The 17,554-nt window shown below is 37.9% G+C and overlaps 1 protein-coding gene across 3 annotated transcripts in view; it reads left to right on the forward strand.

Moving 5' to 3' along the window:
• Positions 1–17,554, forward strand: part of SUGCT (succinyl-CoA:glutarate-CoA transferase) — a 309,260-nt gene that overhangs the window by 51,270 nt on the left and 240,436 nt on the right. For all 3 annotated transcript variants that reach the window (XM_061374866.1, XM_061374868.1, XM_061374867.1), the window contains one exon: positions 8,101–8,196. In XM_061374866.1, coding sequence (XP_061230850.1) covers positions 8,101–8,196 — 96 coding nt within the window. The remainder of the gene's footprint in view (positions 1–8,100; positions 8,197–17,554) is intronic.

Genomic DNA, 17,554 nt, shown 5'->3' on the forward strand with positions numbered 1-17,554 from the left:
TACCCATTAAACTCTACCTGAAAGTCAGAATTCGGTTACTTGTAATAATCCTTTGCCATCTCTGGAATGAGTATTTGTTGTACTAGATTTCACTGATAAAAATCAGGTGCAGTTGCTTTCACTCGAGCTTCCTGTGTAATATGGTATTCTGGGTTTTTTGTGGTATTATTTAAATATTTAGATCGATTAAGGAAAAACTTTCTTCAGAGAATCGTTTACAAATTTATTGTCATTACGGCAGAAGCACCATATTTTGACTCTCCACTTATTGGTAACAGTAACCCATTTATTTCTCAAATCAAATAGAGCCTTGCACCACATTTCTCTGACTTGTATGCTGTTTAATAACATAGTAGATGAACCACATCTGCACTGGGACAATTGAATGGTACCTCTCTTGCTGCAGTGGCTCAGTAATACAGTCTTTGTGTGTTGCAAAAAATCCTGTTTCAGACGTTTCATTCCATTGCATGGATTTGTTTGTTGTGTTGTCCCTGTAGTGCATTAGCAGGTAAGTACTTAATGGGTAGTTTCCAGAGATCTTTGTGTTACAAATAATGCCAGTGTTTTTCTGTTTAGTAATGTTATGACCAAAGGAGATTTGGCTGTGATGATAGGAATATTTGCACATTTCTCACCCAACCGAATAGCAGTGGCTGGTTTCTGCATGTGCCTCCCTATGTATCAAATGAACAAAATCTGTAAACCTACTTGCTTGCGCTGCTGCAGCACAGACTGTTGAAATTACTGTTGTTTTTGTGGAGGACAGTTCTCCACAGATAAGATGAAATTGAGATTGTAAAGAACAGACAAACACACGTAAGATGCTTTTTTCTATGCAAGTATTAATGCTGATAAATGTGGAGTCAAAAAGTTGAGTGCTGTAGATGTTTAGGTGTGTGCATGTTTTCATTGTAAATGACACTGTTTTTAGTCTGAAGATTCAAAGTGAAAAGTGCCTTAATACAGCTTCTTTTGGGTGTTGGAAGCTTTCTGTGGAAAGGCATCCTATTACTGATTAAATAAAACAATAGAATCCTTCACAAAGTGTATGTAGCATCCAAATTGGAGCCTCTGGATAGGGCCCTATTACAAATATTAAGAAAAATTGCTGTGTTTATTCTGATGCTTGTCCTCACAGGTAATTAATTTTTATATGAGAAAAATAACATCCAGACAAACAGATTTTGATGTTTTGCTCTTTTCATTCTCAGCTGTCAAGTGTAGCTACTGTTTTTAGAATAGAGTCGTTTAGCTTGGCAAAGACCTTCAAGTTCATCAAGTCCAACTATTAACCTAGTACTGCCAAGTGCACCACTAAACCATGTCCCTAAGTAGCCAGAGAACAGCTGGTCTTACTATTAAAGACCCAGGCGAAGAAGGCATGAAGTACCTCAGCCTTTTCCTTATCCTTTGTCACTATTTCCCCTAACATACAATACAGGGTAGAGATTATCCTTAGCCCTCCTTTTGTTGGTAATGTATTTACAGAATCATTTTTGTTGCCTTTTATGACAACAGCCAGGTTAAGTTCTAGCTGGGCATTGGCACTTCAAATTTTCCTCCTGCATAACCTCACAACTGCACCCTTGTAGTCCTTCTGAGTGGCTTGCTCCTTCTTCCAAAGCTTATAAACTCTCCTTTTTTGCCTGAGTTCCAACCAACTCTCTGTTCACCCAGACCAGTCTTCTTCCCTCCAGCTTGTCTTTTGCACTCTCTGCATATTCCTCAACCTACTCACCTCCTCCTGGAGCTCAGTCACTAAGCAGAGTTCCTCTACCTGGGCACACCTTCCACAACTCAGATTGTTCTGTTTTTCAAGGATGCTTGCAGTTCTTTGCATGAATAGAAGCCAATCTGAGCACTTGGGCTGTTTTATTAGAGTTCAGACAGGGAAGTTCAGGTTGGATATAAGGAAGAAGCTCTTTACTGTGAGGGTGGTGATGTACTGGCACAGGGTGCCCAGAGAAGCGGTAAGTGCTCTGTCCCTGGCAGTGTTCAGGGCCAGGATGGACATGGTCTGGTGTGAGGTGTCCTTCACACTAGGGGTGCCCCCATGGCAGGGGGTTGGAACTGAATGATCTTAAGGGCCTTTCCAATCCAAACCATTCTGTGATTCTAAGCAGTGAAACACAACCAGTCATTGTTACATAGAATTAAAAAACAGATGAGTTGTAATTCATATTAAATGCATAGGTTCTTGGTGGGAAAGGCTGTAATTAAGAAATAGTATAAGAAAATGTGTTATAGTATTAAAAAACTGCATAAAATGTAGCAGAAGAAACTTTTTCTGTTACATTTTTCCTGGACTTAGGAAAGCTGTGTGAAAATTCAGAACGTAATGCATTTAATGTTTCAGTGGCTATATATTCCTCCAGAGAAGATGGAGACTTGAGGAAATGTCATTTATAGTTAAATGTCACTTAGAGTTAATGTTGTCTGATACGCCTGTTATCAGAGTCTGATTTTAGTTTTTATAACTTTGCCAAAGCTTTTACTGTTTTGGCTGAATTTTCCACGTCTTGGAATTGCCAGAAAGTGATTTGTTTTCAAAGTTACTATTAAAATGATTCATCTGTTTCCAGGAACAAGTTATGGGAAAGTACGTTGATGGGTTGGGTTTTTTTTTTGTTTCCCTCTGAGAAACTCATTGCCTTCGTTCTTTGGAGTGGAAACTTGAACTCTGGCAGATGAATCACCCTTGTTTCAGGGAAGGAACTCAGGGTGGCAGAAGGTGCAACGTGGATGACATACGATGTGCGTAAAGGCTCGTAGGGACTCTCTAGGAGATTCAGTAGAGTGTTTGGGCTGTGTATTCCTACATAAGCTAAAAGTAAATATTCAGTAAATACCTATTAATAAAATGAGTCAGAAGTTCAATAGAAAACCAGTATAGGACTATATGATTAAGATATGTGTGTATAAGTGCACCGAGATCTTGCACAGAGCGTGCAGACTAACTTTGGATTTCTTTGTGTTTTTTTTTTTAAACTGAACATTCTCTTTAATAGATTTTTTAGGTGACAGATTCCTTCGAGTTGTTCCTGTGCTGTCCTGAATCTGAAACAGGAGCTTTTCAGTAGTTGAAGTAGTAGGGGTTTTTGTTACACTTTCAGAAAAAAGCTGATTAGAACTTTATTTTCATCAAGAAAATGTAATCAGGAGTGTGTGACAGCCATGCTGTGGGAAGCGCAGAAGTAAGCGTTTGTTCTGGTCTTTGATAAGCTCTGAGTAGCTCATTTAGAAAAATCATTTGTAGATCATTTCTTTTTCTTGTTGTATTTCAATGGACTCGGTTAGCAGTTCTCTGCTAGGCAAGTGCCTTGTGTTTTTGGAGCTGCCTCATTTTGTCTGTATTTATGTAGTTTAAACTTTATTTTCTTTTATAAAGCAAAAATATTCAGCCATCATTTTCACACTGAAAAGTGAAATTCTAAACAATTGGTCACGTGAAAGTGTGGAAACTTTCGTTTTCTTTCCCTCTGAGAATCTGTGTTCAAGACAGGGTCTTCAAATACGTTACCTTTGTTTTTCCTCATTGCATCTGTTTTTTGTTTCCAGTTCATGAAGCACTTCCTGAAACATCATTTCTGTGACTGTGATTTGATGTGTGCCTTTTGATTGAGTGGCTAACTTTAATCAGCAAGTTCCACAAAGTGTGTGTCATTACTGGCACAAAGTTGAACACCTGCTTAAGTGACTGGTTAGAAGGCCCTAAGACAGGATCTAATATGAAACCTGTTCTAAAATTGTAGTTGTCATTAAGGATTTGATTTTATCTTCATAAGATTGTACTTATGGCTGGGATTATACCATTTGCTGATGCTTTAGTGGGAAGAGCTTTTTTTAGTGAAAGATGAATTGATGATAATTTCCTAGAGGTTCACATTAACAGAAATCAGTGTCACCGAGAAGAAAACCTTTTTTTTTTACCCAGAGCTCAGTGTTCATAATGTGGCTGCAGACATATTCTAAAGGGAGTGTAGACTCTTTAATAGTAAGCCCTGTTCTACATGATAGTAGTCTTGCATTTTTAGTTAGTTTTGGCAGACCTCCTCAAAGTGCACTCAGTGCAGCAGTGGGGTGGTTGTAGATCAGTAAGAACTTATTTCTACCCTCATTAAGTCTCGTGGCTGAATGCAGTTAGACTTAACTGGAAGAGTAGGGTTTTCTTCGTAGAGACTGAGGGTTTTGATGTTCTTTTAATGTAAAAAAAACCCACCCCTAAAACAACAAGCACTTGAAAAGATTTAGTTTAGACAGTAGGAAGAAATTCTTCACTACGAAGGTAGTGAGACACTGCCCTGACAGTATTCAAGGCCAGGTTGGATGGGGGGGCTTGGAGCATGGAACAACCTGCTCTAGTGAAAGGTGTCCCTGCCCATGGCAAGGGTTTGGAACTGAATGAGCTTTAAGGTCCCTTCCAACCCAAACCAGTCTGAGATTATAAGAAACAAAAGCCAAGGGTCACCTCATGCATGTGTGCATGGAAGCAGCTTTGATAGAAATATAAAAATGAGGAGGGTGACGGGGGTAACCACAAAACCAGAATTAATCAGTCTCAAACGTTGATTTATTGGTGTTAAACTATTTGTTGCAACATGGAGGGGGAAAACATGTAAACCAGTAAAATCAGTCTTTAGGTAAATACCAGTATAGGATCCAATGATTTTGAGATGTTTGTTAGCGTATACCAAATGAGGATTATGGTCTTTTGTTAAATTTTTCTGCTGTAAAGATCATTCTTCCATCTCTCCAGAAGTACTGAGAAGGTTTAAGTGGAATGCTTTTGGCCTTTGCAGAACAGAAGGCACTGACATTTTGCAGGATAATTTTTCCTACTAAGTTATAAATTAATATTTGGGTTACTAGTTCAGTAGTACAGTATAAAATAATTATCTGTGCTCCTGTAAAATGCCCGTGTCTCAAAGTTCCTAAAATACAGTCCACATGGCTGCTATAAGAAAAAGTAAGCAAAGCATGAGGGGGGGAAAATTGAACTTGGCTGAGAGTCAAAGCCTTGTTAAGCTGTGTGTCAGGAAAACAGACACAAAATTGGAAGGAGAAGAAAGTAAAGAATATAATGAAAATGTTCTTTTCTCCTCTTTCCAGTTACCTGTCTTCTTTTCTTATACACACGCACTTGTTGAACTTGTATGTAAATGATTGATTGACTCAGTGAACTCATTGTAATAAATTATGTTTGATGTGCTATCTTGAAAAAACATCTTCTGAAATTCTGTCTCTTCTCTTTGTCTGCTGACCTTGTGGCTTTTAATATCTTGTTTCCCATCTGTCTGATTCCATCATAAGCTGGGCATAACTTTTCAGGCCTTAATGCAGCTTTCTTTTTGTTCTGGTTTAAGTAAGTATGTAACACAAATATGTGATTTGGCCGTCATCAGTAATATCAGAAAGGAATGTTGAAGTGTGTGTTCTCCTCATTGAAGTGAAATAAAGAAACATCTGTAGATATTTGATAATACATATTTATGGTGCATAGATCTGTCTCTACAAGCAAATGAATACAGAGATGTCTGTATCATTGTATTACATCTGCTTTAATGTTACAAGTCCATGGGTTACTTCTAAGGATTAGTTCTTAATTAAAGGAGAAAAGAAATGGGTCTATAAGGTTTCAGGAAAGCAGTTTTAAATATAGATGTAAAAATACTTAACTGACTATGTAATACAGAGGTACCCAAACTTCATTTTGAGAGACTGTTTGTACTATACATACTTGTACTGCAAGAAGTGTCTCTAGCAGAGAGGTTCTCATTGAGTATTGAAGTACAGGGGAATTTGGAGAAATAGACATTTGTTGAAAACACTGTTTTCTGTATGATATCTATAGAAATATTTGGGTAGGATATCTTTTCTTATGTTTATAGTTCAGCAGTTTGCTTAACAACTGTAAGGGATAGTTAGATACTTGTGAAGAATTTCAGATATGGAACTAATAACTCCATTTCTACAGTGTAGAATTTAAGCAAATAAATGGAGTGAAATCTTGGCTCCATTCTATTTGATATCAGTATCTTAGGATTTGTGTTTCCCTAGGTTTTAATTCACTGTGTCCCTTCCAGGGTAAAGTTTGGGGTAATGTTTCTTTCCAGAAATGTGCAAAGTTAAATGCATATATCACAGGGGGCATTCTTTTGTCTTTAAAAGTAAAAGCCTGATGTACTGGATGCATCCTACCTGTCAGTGAAATTTGTGTGGAATATAGCAGCTGCGTAGTGTCACACACAAATACAGAAGAATATCTAATGATTAGTATTTCATCACCATTGCAAAGCCATTTGCTGTTGCAGAAAAAATATCACTATGGAGTGTGACCCCAAACTGAAAAATGACAGGAACGATGGGTCTAGGGTATGTGTTATTAATCAGTAACACACGTTTGTGACTCATTAAATTCTCTCTGAAATAACGGTGTGTTTCATTCTATGCTGCTGAGGAAAGTTGCAAACCAGAAGAAAAAGTTCTTTCTATGTAGTCCCAGCTCCATTTCCTTAATTGCTGATATTTTCCTTGGGGCTGAAGGACAGACTAGACATTGTTCAGCGTTTCAGCTGAATGAAGTGACACTGGGCTATAATAAAGTCCAGCTGAAATCCAACTACAAAGTGTTTTCCAAGAGTACTCAGGAATAAGGCATTGTGTTTGTAGTCAGCATATATGGGTATACTTTTTGGCAGCAGTTAGATTTTTATTTGCTGTATTTTTTCCTAGGTTTTCTGCTGGAATAAATCACTGTATCAGTGGTGTACAGTTAAATATTTGCTTTAAATGTGAGAGTGACACAGTCATATTGCCTCTTAAGCAAATACGGAGAAAGGAGAAGAAAAGGAAACTATATTCTTTTTCTAGAAGTTTTGATATAATTCATATATTGGAATTTGGTGAACTCTGAATTAATTACTGCATGTTTTGTTGTAGATTAGACTGATGAATAGGCAGAGAATAGTGTGAACACTTGGATCATCATAGAACATTTCTTCCATCTAGGGGAAAAAAAGAAAGAAAATAATATTATTTGAAAAAATGACCACATGCCCTGTTGTTTAGGCAGTAAGTTGCACTTACTGGCACACCTAGTTAACAGCATAAATCAAATACATTGTTTCTGGTGAATTACTGATAACCTTGCATGCTAACTGTGGTGCTTTATTGTGTTCTGTGGGTTCTGCTATAATCATGTATATATACTATATTCTCTTGAAGAAATAAGAGAAAAGAGTCTGCCATTGCCCATGGCAGAGGGGTTGGAACTAGATGATCTTAAGGTCCTTTCCAACACTAACTGTTCTATGATTCTATGATAACAGAACCACTGATTTTCATGAATTATTGCATCATAAATGTTAAATTTCTTTTTCTTAATATATATTCATGCTTACACACTATATATTTAACCCCTCAAATTGTGGTTACTAAATTAGCATGCCATTTTTTTCACAAAATTAATCTTTTCCCAGTCCTCTCTGTCTGACTAATAACTTGACAAATCTCTCCTTATCTTCTAATGGCAGATGATTTATCAAGGCCTACCACTTAATTAATATTACAGAACATGTGGGGAGCTGAAGAATTCAGAAGTATTTTCCGTAGCTTGGACACGTAAAATGAGAAGCATAGGAGAAAGCAGAAAGATAATCTTGTAACTGAGAAAAAGCCTTTGTGATTTAAGCATGGGATTGAGGTTCAGGAAATGGTGAGTTGTATCCCACAAATCCATCATGCTTCCCACTAGGCTTTGGACGAGACACTGGGTTTTTTTCTTCGCTACAGTTGACTGTTCTGCAAAATATTTAGGGTAATACTGTCTTACATCTTATTAGGGTAGTTCAGGGTTAGATTTGTCTAGCATTACTAATGTTATAGAACATGTGTTATTGGGTTGTGCTTACACAAGCACTTCCATCATATAGATGTAGCTTGATTTTTTCATATTGAAAAGTGTTTGTAATATATAAAGGATACTTTTGCGACAGATATTTTAACTCATGTATCTGAAACACGTATAAATAGACAGCAATCTCCTCGAAGTTGTCCATGAAGTTTCAGCTTTCCTGAGTACTTTTTCTCCATTTCCAGGTTGCATGTCTCACTCATGTAGCAGCTAATTACCTTAATTGCAAAATCGAAGGAAAACGCTGGGGTACTGCTCACGGGAGTATTGTTCCGTATCAGGTAAGCAGAAAGCATTAGGTTTTCTTGCTCTTGAAATTCATGATTTTTTGTATTATGAGATTGAGAGCTGACTTACCTTTCCCATGACCTGCTGTAGTCTGTAACATGTCTGTGTCTAGGTAGGACAAGGTTCTGTTGTTCATTGTCATTTCTGCATTTTGCATATTTCTTCGGCAGCGGAAGATTAGTAACAGAACACTGAAGTAGATCAAAGGTGTTTGCTGAAATCGGATGACTTTAAAGCTGGTGTGATGACTCGATTGGTTTTCACCTGACAGAAAAAGCTTTTTTTCTTTTCAAAGGGTTACCTGACTTCCATACAGTTATAAACTGAAATCTTTTGCCTGTGAATTTGGGTAATTTTATTTAGTGAGTCTACAAGAACAATCCAAAATGACCATGACCATGGGAGAGTCTACAGATTTGTAATCTTCTGTTGATTTTGCTACAAATCACTGTGGCTCAGTGAGACAACAGGTTGGCAAAAGGGATTAACCAGACCTCAGATCTCCTCAGCAGAACTCATAGTCTGCTAGATCTAATGAAGGGTTGAAATTCCTTAAAATAACATGACCTTCATCATATAAACAAGCACAGGAAAAAAAAATACTGGAGGTTTTATCTTACTTCTGGGTAGTCTGGGAAACTCTTCCAGTAATCGGAGAAAATTTTGTTCTTTTCTAGCTGACCGTTTTGTGTTCTTGATAGAAGTCACGTTAACTTTTGGAGACTTGGGCGTATGTTTCATTTAAAGAATCTGTTCTTTATTTCATAATTTTTGGTACTTCTCATCAAATAGGCATGTTTGCAAGTAGCTAGGCAGAGATTTCTTAATTTCTGGATGGAGTCCTTTGAATCCTGAGAGGGACAGTTCCCAGCATTTGTCTGGGAGAACTGCACCTAAACACCACTCAGTTTCTTTACTATCTCCTTTCTTTTAGAGAAAGTGAGGGAAACTGGAGGTGTTCGCTTCCGCCCAGTGGTGAAGATGGTGGAGATTTATAATACTACAAGATCTGTTGCTTGTAACTCTGAAGCAAAAATCTTCCATCACTGCCTAGTGTCACAGCCAGGCCTCCGCAGGTCTAAAACCAAAACCAGGGTGTTTGTTACATCTATTTTTCCAGTATCACTGCATAGGCCACTGTATTGTTATGAATTAGCTAGCACTGATTGCACGTCATCTCAGACTGATGGGGGGATTCTGTGTCTCTTTCTTTAAGCATGAGTTTCATCCTGCAGTGTTGTTTCAGCTATGAACATGCTACTCTCTGGTTGGCATGATGCAGTAGTACAGCCATGTTCTCTAGAACCAGCTCTGAATGACCGACCCACTGTAACCAGGCATCCACTACACAAATAGTTACATTCTGCTGTATTTCCATTTTGTGACCTTTTGGTGCAGTGCTTTTTGAACTTAACGATGTTGAAAGTATAAAACAGATCTGAAGTGTCTGAAGTTTGTATAAGCAAAACCAAACCTGACTAAACACAATGTTTTATCTTCAGCACACTGCATTTGGCTGAGTAAATGAAACTTCTGTTCTTTTATGTCCTTTTGCCTTTTGTTTTTCCACAATCTAAATGAAAAGCGTCCTGTGTTTCTTTTTTCATAGACAGCTCTATAGATATGCAAAATGTATGGAGGTTGTTTTAGTTCTCATTTATTCTAGATAAGTCAATATATAAATAACTTTTCTTTAAATCCTACCTAAACTATGGTTCCTGTGTTTCTGAATGCTGTTTCTGTAGTAGATATTTGAAATATTACCTCAGTATTGTAAACAACTTTGATATGAATTTTCTTGTTCATGAAACAGTAATTAGGGTGGACTTACTATGGGTGGAGTTTGTGTGTGTGTATTTGTGGCTCATCTGTTAACATTCCATCAGCTAGCATGGTTATAATTCTGATTGTAACCATAAGTATATTATGCTTTCTAGAGTTTATTTTTTGCTTGACTAACATAAGCTATACTTACACTGCAAAGCACTTCAGAAACTGGAATTAACCCTCACTGTTGCTATTGTACTGCTTTTATAGTTGCTTCCATAGCTCGTTAGTAAAACAGTTTAGAGCACAACACTGATACCTGATTTTCTTCCCTCATCCTAGTTATTGAATATACTGTCTTTTGCTCACTAAACTAATATGCGACTATCATGATGCTAATTTTTACTAATAAATGTGGATTTGGGTTGGGTTTTTTTTGTGTGTTTCAAGATCTTTTGTGCAAGTGAACTCTTTAATTTGTTCAAATAATGAAAAACACATTTCAGAGAATTGAATTTCTCTGTATTTCAGAACTGGGTATGTGGTAGCGAACTGTTGGTGGTTTTTCTTATGTCCTCAACTTCATTTTGTTTTCATTTGCTCTATTTTGAGTTTTCACACAGGTAGTAAATTATAACTTTGAAGTGATACAGGGCCTACAGTTCTGCCAAAATGTGTCAGACTATGTTAAATCATGGAAGGCTGGGTAAATATGAGAGAGCCTTTTATAGATATTAAAAAGGGAAAATCTAAGTCATTTACATCATCTTTCCTTGGGACAGAAGTCTGATCAGAGTATAGACCAAAATGTGATAAAAAATGTGCTGAAAGCATCTGAAATGTGTACATAAATAGTGCTTTTTTCCTTACAGTTGTTGCAGTAAGTGTTCTGATGCCGTATTTAACACATTCAGTGTATACCAAGTGCTATTGTAATTTCTATTTTATTGAGCTTCAGTTGAAAAATTTTGTTCATAATATCTTTGCAAATGGCTCTGTTGTTTTCTATTTGCAAGGCCGAAATTAGCTTTGAGTGTGTCTGTAATTTCGCTGAATTCCTTATTGCTTCTTGACTGGAAAACTAGCAGGATAATTTGTCCCTGAGTGTGTTCTCTAGATTGACCTTTCTTACTATTCCTTGTATTTAGACACATGAAAATTAAGCATTAATGGACAGCTAGGTTTTCTCTTTCCTGAAACTGCCAAGAAACAGAGCACCTTTGAAAATCTAGATCTGGTCTGAGCAACAAGCTCGTAGCGGAACAGATGCAAAGTTTGGTGTGCAAGGGGGTTTATACTCTTGTCAGGTTTTTGTCTTTTGCTGATAATGTGCTGACTGTGGTGTGATCGACACAGAACTCTCAGAACCCAAAGAAAAGGATTTGAACTTCTTTGGAGTGTACAACATCTTTCAGGGTCCTTGCAAAGCTGTCTGTAAAGGTTTGCCATCGGTTTTCAATGGAGGTGAACTTTGCAAAGGTGAAGAACTCTAGATTCTAATCAGCCAAAATCAGGGATAGATTTTTGAGTGCTGAATCCTTCATGAGAAATTATCTACATTGAGCCTATCTGCTTTTTAATCAGAGCAGTGTAGATTGAATAGGTTAATCCTGTGATGGTGCGTGTAATCAGATGCCAGTTTGCTTGGTTTCAAGTGTTAAAACACAAGCCTTGAGTTCTGGGCTGGATCTTCAGCGTAATTAGTGCAATTTTTTTAAACAAGTTTCTATAATGAGACACCTTGTTTAGATACAGCTGCTCCATGATTATCCGGAGGAAATCAGGGGCTTAAAAGCATCCGGTTTACATAAGTGTGCTAAGAAGTTGTATTACTGTCTTTCATTGGGGGCGATAAGGTCTTCCCTCATTCTTGTGGTTTCAGCAGTGTAGCTGTCTTGCTTGTACCACATGTAAGATGTAGATACTCATTTTTTTGTCTTCCGTGTTGCCCGACTCAGAATAGATACTCTCCAGAGAGTCTGTTGTGACCTGCATGTCTACAGGATGTCTCCTGTGGCAGCTCATCACCCTGCCATCAGACACCCGGGCAACTGGGCAGTGCTTTCAAAGGCAGACTTTGAGCAAAAGGCATAGGGCTGCTTTAACTCAAGTCAGAATGATGAAAACCTCTGTCAATTTGGTAGTATTTCTGTTCCAGCTTTGGTCCTAAGTCCTAAAACTTACAGGGTCTTCTCAAGTGTACTTCAGCGTATTTCCTGAATATGCAAAGGGTACAAATATTCTGCACAGAAATTGAAACCACAGGATAACTATCATCATAACTTATCAGACCCTACATTAATGTGTTTTATATTAGAATATCACGCAGATTCTTTAAGGATTAACTTTTTGTTGTGCTAGGCATAAAATTTCCTTCATATGAGGAATTTTTTTCTGTCAAGCCCTGAAATGTGTTATGAAAGAGGGTAGATTTAGATTAGACATTAGGCAGAAGTTCTTCCCTGTGAGGGTGCTGAGGCGCTGGCACAGGGTGCCCAGAGAAGCTGTGGCTGCCCCATCCCTGGCAGTGTTCAAGGCCAGGTTAGATGGGGCTTGGAGCAACCTGCTCTAGTGGAACGTGTCCCTGCCCATGGCAGGGGGTTGGAACTGGATGAGCTTTAAAGGTCCCTTCCAACCCAAACCATTGTGTGATTCTACAATTCTATGAGAATTAAAGTATAAGCTCACAAGGGAGTGAAAGATACAAGGTAGTTGGAAGATGTGTATAGTCATAGTTTTTTATTTTAAATTTTGAATAGTTTTTAACATTTGCATCTCATGCTGTTTGCCTGTGGGATCTCATCCTATCCAAGAGTCTTACAAAGAAAACCTCACTCTTCATGTCTCATCACAGAGAAATGCAGGAGGTTCTTAGTTACCTGATTCATCTGGCAGAGATGCTTTTCACACAAAGGCCCAATGTGTACCAACTTTCCTTACTTAGCTCTGGAGAATTGCACAGAACTTTTCATTACTCTTCTTGGGTTTTGGGTTTTTTTTTTTGGGGTTGTTTTTTCCTACTCCAGAATGGTGATGTGTAGATGTTTTCTTTTCTGTGGTTTTATAAAGGTAGGTCTGCAGTTAATGTGTCTTGGAATCAAAATCAGCAAAGAATAGAACTTGGATTGTTCCGAGAATTTTGTTTTGTGCATGAAACTCTCCTTCCTAAGTCCAAAATGGATGTTACAAAAGATCATTCTGCTCTGTAATGGCTCAGTCTAGGAGAAGATGGAACTTTTGCACAGGAAAGAAATAAAATAGAGGGTTTTTTTGGGGCAGTTTCAGATTCAGGAAATGCAAGATGACCCTTCTTACTGTGTGAAGCTTATGCACCTAATAGTCACCTAGACTATGGGGCTACCTTTGGGGCCCACTGTCCTACATTGTTCTAAGCAGTGAAGTATCACTACTGAAAGCATTACCCATTTGACATGAAAATTAAATGTAATCACAGATTAACTGAATAGAGACTCTGTGCTCTCTTGCACTGTATGGTTTTAGTTTCCAAAGAAGTTTGACCATCGTCAAGGTACATGTCTTGACTCATATGATGAATAATCAATCTCCCAAATACTTTAGTGGCCTAGTGTATCTCTTTGAACTACTTACCTATAGATTTGTTAACTGGCTGCTTCCTTTCTGTCTGTATCTTACAAGGCACAGGAAAGAGAGAGGCTGGAAAGGCCTGTGTCATCCTGGACTCTGTAAAACAAGAAAACAAAGGTACCATTTGCAGGATGTTTTTTCTTTCTTTTTGGACAACTTTCTATTTGTAGACTTCCTTACTAGATACTTCAGAAGTGTCTTACTGTAGAGTAACAACTGACTACGCAAACGTTTTGGTCTGACTGTGATTATGAGGGACCACTCTGCTTGATAAGAAGTGATACAGTAGGAAATCTGTTTCCTTGCCATTTTAATCAGTGAAAAGGTATAGTAATCGTATGCAGGAATCTGGGTAGAAATCTGCCCATTTATAAGGAACGAATTCTTGTTTGATTTGATGATATTGATACCTTTCTGGTGATTGTCCTTCAGTGAGTTTTCAAACCTCTCTCCTGGATAGAGCAGCTGTCTGGAAACCAAATCAGTCAGTTTGCCTTAGGCAGTTTTGAATACGTACTCAGTGTATAATGTGAGATGTAGTTATAATTTCATTCATATACCTCCTATCCTTTGACTGAGACAGCAATTTAAAGAAGCTGACCTTACATGCACATAGAATAGACAGCTTATTACTTGTACATGGGAATTTTTCAGATGGAAATAAAATGCATTTTTGATTTAAAATCTGATATATTTTTCTCCCCTGAAGGAAATCCCCCTACACATTTCGACTTAAAGCAGTGCCTACAAGATATTTCTTAATGTGTCTTATACTTTCAGTTTGCAAGCCAGATATGGGTAATTACAATTATTAAGGATTTATAGTTGATAGTTGAAACTGTCTTAGTTTGGCTCTCCTCTGGAGAAATGTCACAGTCTATTTTGTGGGCATCATAAAACATTCTTATATATGTACTTACATATGTTTTTAAACTTATATATGTATTTATACTGAGTGTACATTAAGATTATTAGTGTGTCACTTGCCTGTGGTCACATGAGAAGAACACTAATGAAACCAGGGTCAGAACACAAGGTGCACTGATGTTCAGTCCCAGTTAGTGAATGTACTTGTCTTCTCCGTATGATGTTCATTGCTTCCTCCACATTTGTCCGTTGCTGGGATGGGGGATCGAGTTTGTATTATTTGCAGCAGCATGGTTTGCTTCCAAACATGTTTCAGCATTACTGAACATTACAGATTCCTGTATCTGTGTCAAATTGGAATTCTTAGGAAGGGCAGCATAACAGAGCCCTGATCAGTAGATTGTTCTTCAAATTGTAGCTGGTTGTAAAGTGATGAAAGTAGCATCTGTCGGCTTATAGAGAAGGTATTGATTGCAGCTGGATCACTGGTTTTCTCTAATCTGCTTATCGGATCCAGGGCAGAAGAATAAACTTTGCTTTTCCTTCTCTGAAAATATCTTTCATAGTCATTGTATAACTATGCAGTGCAGCCCCTCAAATGCTGAAACATGTTTAAACAGTCCAAAAAGAACTCGGAAATCTGTATGCAACAGTATCACTCAATGACTCCTAGCATAATCATCCTGCATATATGAATAGCAATTTGTATTGCCATTTTAGCTAGAAACCCTAATAAACCACTACAATCCCTTGTGCAAGGTATTGTATAGCAGGACAAATCAGGTCTTTCAGGTTAGGAATGGGTAGTGAAACACAAAGGAATGAATTTAAGCGACTGAAGTGGGCAAGAACTTCGGCAGTGTTCACAATCTGTTAAGGCTCTATTTCCTTAAGAATTTGAGGATCTGGTGATTTATGGTGATCAATAGTCTCTCTTGGAGCACAGAAGAGATTAAAGCATGTCCACATGGTAATGTTAACTTTATGAAGACAAAACCCCGAACAAATAAGTAAAAAAGAAAGCCTCAAAAAAATGCTTGCCATTGTTTAGGGATGTTCAGGCGCTCACTTTTACTGTGTGAAGCTCGTGAGAGTTTCGGATGGAGAGTGGATTGTTATGGAAGGGTATGTCCACTAGATGTCATTCGTGTAATCTAGTTTTTGTTGCAGCATTTATCTCTAAGGAGCTATGTAGGATGGTAGATACAAATTATCAGCATTATTAGCTAGCTGCTTTTGTATATGCAGTGCTTTTGACTTTATGTATGTATGGCATGTTACAAAATAATATTCTGATTGTCTCTGTGATGGGTTTGACACACCATTTAGCCTAGAACTTCTGTCTTTGCGTGTCTTTTGCCTACAATTACGTGGTTGATGAGTAGATCTGTTGTATAAGAGCACCCAGGTGAGCTGTATGCAGTCTGTAACTTCTGCAAGGAGAGATGCGAGTCTGAGGTAAGGATGTTATGCCCCAAAGGAAAGCAAAAGTATTCTGTAGCTAATATAATTTCACCTAAAATACGTTTCTGTCTAAGCTACTTACACCTCAAAGGGCAGTTCTTTAGAAAAGTGCGTATCTAATTAGGAAAGGCGGCTCAAATTTCGTAAACTTACACAAGTGGATTTATATACACAGATCTTAGCTGTAGCACGGTGCTTACAGTACTTGATTTGTGTCACTTATTAATATCTGAGGAGTTTCAAATAGAATCGTTTTAATCAAGCTTAAATGAACTACTCTGTGTGTCGACAAATCAAAGGAGTGTCTGACCATTCAGTCGGGCGGGTTGGTAGGATCTGTACAGACATTAGCCAAGAGTGCTTGCACCCCCCGCCTCCCTCCCCATCTTTGTAGTATGACATGTGTTACTAATTGCTAGACAGCTTCTGGGAAGCCGTATCTATACTCTCATTGAAGAGCAACTGCTGCAACATTGGCCTGTGCTCTTTCCCACTTTCAACTTGGAGTAGCTACAGCAAAACTGGAAGCTGGAGATCACAGCTTCCTCCAACCTCCCTCTCCCCTTCCATATGGGATAAAGAATTTCTCTGCCCTGTGTAGTCAGCCAGAGGGCAGGATGGGGAAGTGATAATCCTCTTGGAATGAGCACTTGCATGAAAAATGATAAATGCTACATTGCATGGGGATTAACACTTGCTTATGAACTTGCTTTTAATGGAGTGATGTGTCTCTTTCAGCAACGTGAAGTTTCACTGTACTGTAGACCTGATTGAGAACCTTTACCACTGTTAAGCCAAAAAGGAGCCATCTGCCATCAGAAACATAACAGTGTTCAAAACTGCTTCACTATTTTGTATGTTGCCTTCAAGAATGTAAAACTTACTAGCACATAGCATTTACTTCCCTAGGAAAATGCTTGTTCCCCACATCTCACTGTAGTATTTTCCCTTCTCATCACGAGAGTTGAATTTCTGCTCATATTTAATGCATCTGTTTGAAGTCTGTGCTTTGTCACCATGAAACTCTGAAATGTGACTCTCCAGAGCTAATTTAATGAATGGAGTTGCTATATAAATCACATCTATTCTGATTGTTTTTGATGCGATAGCTGTGAGGATGTTCTCAGGGTGGGTCAGTCTGTGAGTGGAGTTTATGAAGCTTGTTTGGATCTCTAGATATATTTTATATTGAGCACTGTTTCTTAAAGGTTTAGTGTAGAACCTGATAACTAATTTTCAGGATGACCCTTTCTTTTTCACAGTCACATGACACATGTCATGTGGCCTCTGTCATTGGGTTAATTTCCAAGCACTGATGTATGTAATATATTTGGCATGGGTTATATGGTTTCCGTTTAAAATATTGCATTGCTGCTACAGTAAGCTTAGGTCTACTTGAGGAACATTAGTCCTCCAGTACATAGGCAGCTTCTGGGAATTTAACTGGAAGGGTAGCATTTTTTGAGAGGGCTTCTGTTCTATTTTCAAAAGTGATGCATGTACTTAGGAAGTCTCATTCCTGTTGCCATACTAAAGCATTGAAGTTTTAAATGCTAAATCTACTTACAAAAAGAAGCTTGAAATTGCAGTGCTTTTTAATGTTGTTCATGACCTTTGCTACATTCAGATATAATGTTGCGTGATGCT

This window comes from Neopsephotus bourkii, unplaced genomic scaffold (genome assembly GCF_033783945.1).
Source record: "Neopsephotus bourkii isolate Nb327-2 ecotype Australia unplaced genomic scaffold, CSIRO-AGI_Nbou_v1 NB_1655, whole genome shotgun sequence".
Lineage (NCBI taxonomy): Eukaryota > Metazoa > Chordata > Aves > Psittaciformes > Psittacidae > Neopsephotus > Neopsephotus bourkii.